Source organism: Enhydra lutris, unplaced genomic scaffold, assembly GCF_002288905.1.
Source record: "Enhydra lutris kenyoni isolate GAN:26980312 unplaced genomic scaffold, ASM228890v2 scaffoldscaffold1, whole genome shotgun sequence".
Taxonomy (NCBI): Eukaryota; Metazoa; Chordata; class Mammalia; order Carnivora; family Mustelidae; genus Enhydra; species Enhydra lutris.
In genome coordinates, this window is record NW_019154085.1 from 20,929,605 (window position 1) to 20,936,424 (window position 6,820).

At 38.8% G+C, this 6,820-nt stretch overlaps 1 protein-coding gene across 2 annotated transcripts in view; it reads left to right on the forward strand.

Moving 5' to 3' along the window:
- The window catches only part of LOC111151748 (unc-80 homolog, NALCN channel complex subunit), a 227,295-nt gene that overhangs the window by 165,671 nt on the left and 54,804 nt on the right, over positions 1–6,820 (forward strand). For both annotated transcript variants that reach the window (XM_022509965.1, XM_022510038.1), the window contains exons 39-41: positions 2,531–2,625; positions 4,053–4,142; positions 4,850–4,951. In XM_022509965.1, coding sequence (XP_022365673.1) covers positions 2,531–2,625; positions 4,053–4,142; positions 4,850–4,951 — 287 coding nt within the window. The remainder of the gene's footprint in view (positions 1–2,530; positions 2,626–4,052; positions 4,143–4,849; positions 4,952–6,820) is intronic.

Genomic DNA, 6,820 nt, shown 5'->3' on the forward strand with positions numbered 1-6,820 from the left:
AGAGGTCTGCATTAAAATCACATTACTGCCATTTATTAATATAGTTAGTATTAGCTAAAAAAAAAAAAAGTACACCATTTTTCAAGCTTTCTTTACTCATGGGTAAAACAAGGATGTGATTCATAAAATTCAAGGATGTAAAACAACGATCATGAGTAATCAATGCGTTTAGGTTGATAAAATACTTGCTATCATACCTGACTCATAGCAAGCATTCCATAAATGGAAGTTATGTATTTATATGTTCAATAGGTTATCCAACAAGGTGATCAGTTTTCATTATAGCAAAGAAGCTCATGTTGTCATTCACAGACTTAAAAACAGCTCATTAAAAGTCAAGGTATATCATGACATTCACAAAGACTTATAATGAATGAATGAAGTAGAATAAGTACTAATTCCCTAGCCAAGTAAAATACAGAAAATGTAAATTTAAACTGCATTGCAGGTGCTTGTCATGGTTTTGCTAATATCTCTGTTTATATTTTCTCAACCATTACTGCATGATCATCTCATTTAAAATACAGGGATATAGTACTTGTTGCCATGTTTAGGGTTTGAATTCTGACTCTTCTGCTAAACAAATGTGTCTTTCAAAGGGTTGATATCCAATCTATAAAGAACTCCTCATACTCAACACCCAAAAAACAATCACATCAAAAAATGGGTAGAAGACATGAACAGACACTTCTCCAAAGAAGACATAAAAATGGCTAACAGACACATGGAAAAATGTTCATCATCATTAGCCATCAGGGAGATTCAAATCAAAACCACAGAGATACCACCTTACACCAGTTAGAATGGCCAAAATCAACAAGACAGTAAACAATGTGTGTTGGAAAGGATGTGGAGAAAGAGGAACCCTCTTACACTGTTGGTGGGAAGGCAAGTTGGTGCAGCCACTTTGGAAAACAGTGTGAGATTCCTTTAAAAATTAAAAAGAGAGCTACCCTATGACCCAGCAATTGCACTACTGGGTATTTACCCCAACGATACAGATATAGTGAAAAGAAGGGCCATCTGTACCCCAATGTTCATAGCAGCAATGGCCACAATCACCAAACTGTGGAAAGGGCCAAGATGCCCTTCAAAGGATGAATGGATAAAGAAGATATGGTCCATATATACAATGGAATATTACATCTCCATCAGAAAGGATGAATACCCAACTTTTGTATCAACATGGATGGGACTGGAGGAGCTTATGCTGAGTGAAATAAGTCAAGCAGAGAGAATCAATTAACATATGGTTTCACTTACTTGTGGAGCATAAGGAATAACATGGAGGACATTAGAAGAAGGAAAGGAAAATTGAACCGGGGGAAATCAGAGGGAGAGATGAACCATGAGAGACTGTGGACTCTGAGAAACAATCTGAGGGTTTTGGAAGGGGGTGGGGGATGGGTGAGCTTGGTGGTGGGTATTATGGAGGACACATATTTCATGGAGCACTGGGTATGGTGCATAAACAATGAATTTTGGAACACTGAAAAAATCAAATTAAATCAAAAAAAAAATCTACCATATTTATAGTTAAAAAAAAAAAAAGAAGAAGAAGAAGAATAAAGAAAGAGAGGTAGGAATAAGAAACATCCAATAAATCTAAGCAATACGTCCCAACAGCCATAGGCTTAGCCTCTGGACCAATCTCAAAAGTGATGTTATTTGTTGCCTGCATTCACAGTGGAAGAAAATGTTAAATTTCAGTCAGAGGTTAGTCAAGACAAAAGTGGGCCCTGGGGAAAGAACCCTGCTGTGGGAGGAATGGAGTTTACCCTCAGTCACCAGTCTTCACATAACACCTTTCGTCACACCATGGGCCAGATATTTAAGATACATCCATCATCTTGCTTAATCCTCAAAGGACACTACAGAGTAGGCATCTTTGTTTTTGCTCCATACCTAAAGAAACAGTGATGGAAGTTACTCAAATGTTTTGCTTGAGAACCCGAGGCTTGTGTAGGGAACAGTTTCAAGTCCCAGTCTGCCCACCTGCAGATGCTGTGCTCTTCAGGCTCTGGGGAGGGGGAGGGAGAAGCCAATGTTATGGGAGGTGTTTTATGTATAGTTTCTAACAGTGACCTGCAGTGGCCAAATAAACTTAACTAATATTCAAAAAACAAAAATAAATAAATAAATATGTTTTTGACTAAATTACTTATAAGCTCTTACCTGTAAGAACTTACAAGTCCGTTTCCTTTGTTTTCTCATTTGTAGAATAAGCACAATAATACCCATACCATAGAGTTGCTGTGAGATTTAAGTATTATGCACATAAAATACATATAAAAGTATTGGGAACTCCATAAATAGTGGCTTTTGTTACTTAATTGGTAAATATTTTTAAAACATCTATTTTAACTATAAAAGAGTGATATTAGTCCAATACATAATTTACCTTAAGCAGTTACTAAGAGTAACAATAACAAAAAATATCAGCCCACTGAGAATATTTTAATATTTTGTGCCTTAAAGATATATTTGACTAGAGTGGAGTTCAGCTTATTATTGTGTTTGCCTTCTGTAGGTACCAAAACCTTGGTAGTTCACGGACAGAATGAATGTGATATCCCAACCCAGTTACCAGTCCATGAAGACACTCAGTTCGAAGCCCTGCTCAAGGTAGGAATGGCTTTTGACAAAAATGATTTTTTAATGCCATGTCTGTGGCCACTTCACTGGTCGTCCATTTAGAATTAAATGATATTTTCCTATCTTCAAATGAATATGTGCATTGACTTACCCTTTGTAGAATCTGCTCCACTGCTCCACTGCTCCACTACCGTGTACTTCCCCGGTTTACTTCCATGACCTTCCCCACACCTGCCAACATTGTAGCTCTGCGTTAAGGTAGACAAATACATCCAGCTCCTCCTTCAACTGAAGCAGAACGTGACACTCTCATGTGTACTATCTCCCCTGGGAGTGCTGTCGATTTCTGCTTCAGAGCTCCCTGGCATCACTTGGGGGTGGTTCTGCAGGGGCTCTGGGGTTGCACACGGAAGGAGCCAGGGCAGGATCTGGGAGCTGCTGATCCTGCCAGGGACCCTTTCTCTGGCACTTAGTTGCACAGTATACAGTCTGACTTCCACATACAAAAATGAGCGAAGAAGTAGAACAATATACCTAAGAATAAATCAGGTAAGTCAAGAAAGTATCTTTAATGGTTATGGCAGTTGTCCCCTTCAGCAGAAAGACAATCCATAGTTACACACACCTGTAAGGCTTTTAAGGTAAAGTAGTAAGTAAAGTACTACAGCGATTCCCCATCGATCTGGATTCCAAACTTTTAGTAAGCTGATTTCCTAGAACGCAGCTCCAAGCCCAGACAGAAGCAGGAAAAGCCTCTGAAAAATTAAGTTGAACCAAACGTGTATATCTTATTTCAGTACAAAATGCCTCCTTCACGCCTTACCCAGACATCTCCAGAGAATTTCTAAGGCCCCGTGCAGCAAACTTCAACAACCACTCCATTCTCCTACTCACACTGAATGCTAGAGTAGCAGGAAGGCAAACAGAGTTAAGTCCCACCCCTGATTCTACCATAACCATTGTGCCCTAAATCGAACAGGACCTCTCCAGGCTCAGATTCTTTTTCGCCAGTACTGGGGTACTAGTGCAGGGTATCCAAGTTACCGACATGGAGGGCATCAAGCTCAGAATACAGTATACAATAATGGCTCAATGTGTTGTAGCTTGTGTTATTCTTAATGGCGTTACCAAACATGCTTTCTTCCTGGCGTTGAGACCAGTAGATGCCACTGTGTCTCCACAGTTCACTCTTCAGTCTGAATTTATAATTGCACATCTTTTCGCACTTGCAGAGCAGATGGTTTATATTGCACCACCAGTCTCTATTATGTCATTCTTTGGGCAACTGTGTATCCAAATCCAATGTGTATCCATACCTATATACATATAAAAAGTATGCAATATCTATAATCCTTATAATCCTTAAAGTTACTTTGTTTTCATGATATTTGTATCTTCCAGCACACTACCTGGCACATGGTATGTTCTCCATAAACATTTGTTTATACTTGTTCTAGGAATGTTTGGAGTTTTTTAATATCCCAGAATCTCAGTCAACCCATTATTTTCTCATGGACAAACGATGGAATCTTATCCACTACAATAAGGTGAGACTGGGCAGTGATGCTCGCCTGTTGAGTTGTGTCGGAAACTTGTCATGCCTTTCCTGAATGTTGCTCTCACTCAGGGAGGCATCGTTGTTCAGAGGTTAGGAGTACGGCCACTTCGGTGATACCACCTTATGTCCGTGTAGCTTTGGACGAGCCACTGCACCTTTGTGCCCTTCATTTTCCTTGTCTGTAAAATGAAGAGGATGATAATAGTATCTGCCATGGGTTGCAATAATTAAAGGTGATAAGGCAAGTTAAGCATTCATTATTATTACCTCCTGATGAAAAATTAAGTTGCCCATATAGTAAGTATGTGTGTCTGCTTGGAATTTTTATGTCCTTGTTCCTTTTTTTATTATGTTGAGTGTGACCATGGTGACCTGACCTAATGACCAAAGGGCACCTCAAGACCATCATTTTAAAATGACTTTCTTCCTCCAGAATGTCCTTTATTAAATTGCCCTTGGCTCCTCTGCTCCTGATGTAGCACCCTAGTGTTTGGAAAGGATGCTAAGCCTAGGTGGTTTGATGCTTTTCTGAGGTGGGGATTTCTCTTCCCTAGGATTTTATAGAATTGGAAAGCATAAATGATAAAACCTTTAGAAAATACATAACTTTGTTTGACATTTGGGTAAAGAGGAAATGAGAGTCAAACGTTTAATCATCTGAACTCTTTTTTGTCTCTTTGTGTAATCCTGCCACAGACATATGTTCGGGATATTTATCCTTTCCGGAGATCAGTATCCCCACAGCTGAACCTTGTACATATGCATCCAGAGAAAGGACAGGAGCTCATTCAGAAGCAGGTGCCTGCCCTCCTCTATTTTATTATATGGTTTTATCAAGTCATTGGGAAAAATGATCGTGAATGTGTTGCCAATCCTGAGATTCTGATTCAGTCCTCTCCAGAGAGAGTGGATGGGTAGACCCACGATCAATAGTTCCCAAAAATCATGTGTTAGTTTTCATAATTTGGATCATAATGTAAAAGGATCAAGGAACACTCACTTGGATTAATGCTATGACAAATCATTGGGTATAAACACTAGAAATCTTTGAATTTATTTACCTACTGGTTTCCAAGTTTTCTTTTCACATTTTTGTAAACCAGGATTGGAAGTACACAAATGTAGCTCTTAGAAAGTTGCCACAGAGGTTTACACTAGTTGGGAAAAATAAAATAAAAGGGATCAATGTATAATGCCTGGGAAAAGCACTGAGCTAAGCTACAGAGACTTGGACACAGTCTTAGCTCTGCCATTGATTGGTCACCTGACCTCAGGCATGTTACTAACTTCCCTTAAAACAGGAGGAGACATAATCAAGCAGTTGTACTTAAATATATGATTGAAGAACAAAATAAGGAAATTCACTATTAGTATGAGAAATATAACAATAGTCCACAATTTGAATAATGATACAATTTTATTATAGTCTATGTGTTACATTCATTTATTTTTTTTTTTCATTTTTAAAGATTTTATTTATTACAGAGAGAGAGAGAGAGCACACGCACACTTGCACATGCCCAAGTAGGAAGGATAGGCTAAGGGGGGAGGAAGGAAATATCAAGCAGACTCCACACCAAGTGCACCTAACAGGGGGCTTCATCCCAGGAACCTGAGATCGTGACCTGAGCCAAAACCGAGACCTTAATTGACTGAGCCACCCAGGCACCCCCCACATTAATTTATTTTTAATAAAATGTCTAAACAATAATTTCAGGATAATTTATCTTTTCTGTTTCTCTGCACATATCAAGGTTAATTTGACATCAGACTATTCAAAATAACTTCATGAAATGAATAAAAATGGCATAGAATTAGACCACTTAAATAATTAAAAATATAGTTAGCATAAACTACCTGAATTGCAGTGGAAAGAAGCAAGTATTACAAACTGTGAGGTGTTGGGTCTTAAGTATACATAACTGTATAATTTCTAAACTAATTACCCCCAAGTTATCTTAGACCCTCATCTTGGCAGCAAAAGAATTAAAACCATAATCAACATAGCACTTCATTAGGTGTTTTCTTTTTATGTTTAAGAATATGTTTTTAAATTGCATAAAATGGAGCTCTTGTTCTACGTACACTCCAAGTTGGAATTTTAAGATTTCTTTCTGAGTTCTGCAGGGAAACTGTAGTATTCAAGCCTGTGGTTCTGGCCCTGGAGTTTCTTCAGCAGCTTTGGACTGCCCATGATATCCCCCATGCACCCATCAGCAATAGAAAAGGAACAAAGAGAAGGGACCAAGAGAATCCTGTCCATGCTATCTAGGTCCCATCAGCTTTTGTCCCAAGATAGGTTCTGCCTGGATCCCATTCCAGTCCTTTTTTAAGAGAAAAACCCAGAACAGCTTAAGGCATCGGTGGAAATGGTAGAGGCACTCGGAACTTACTGACTGGCTCCTGCTGGAAAAAATCTTCCACAGTGTGACATCCAGACAAATGGGCTCTATTTAATATGGAAGGATTCCTGACAACGCTTGCATTGTGCTCCGGCAGCCTGCAAACCCCTGAGAAACACTTCCTTCTGTGGAACAGGCGGGTACAGGAAGTAAGAGTCAATCAAGCATTGTTTGCTCTTTCGATGGGGTGAAGAAAAAAACATTTCTCCCTCAATTCAAACTGCCCCCCTTTGATTTTTTTTTTTTTTTTTTTTTTTTTTTTTTT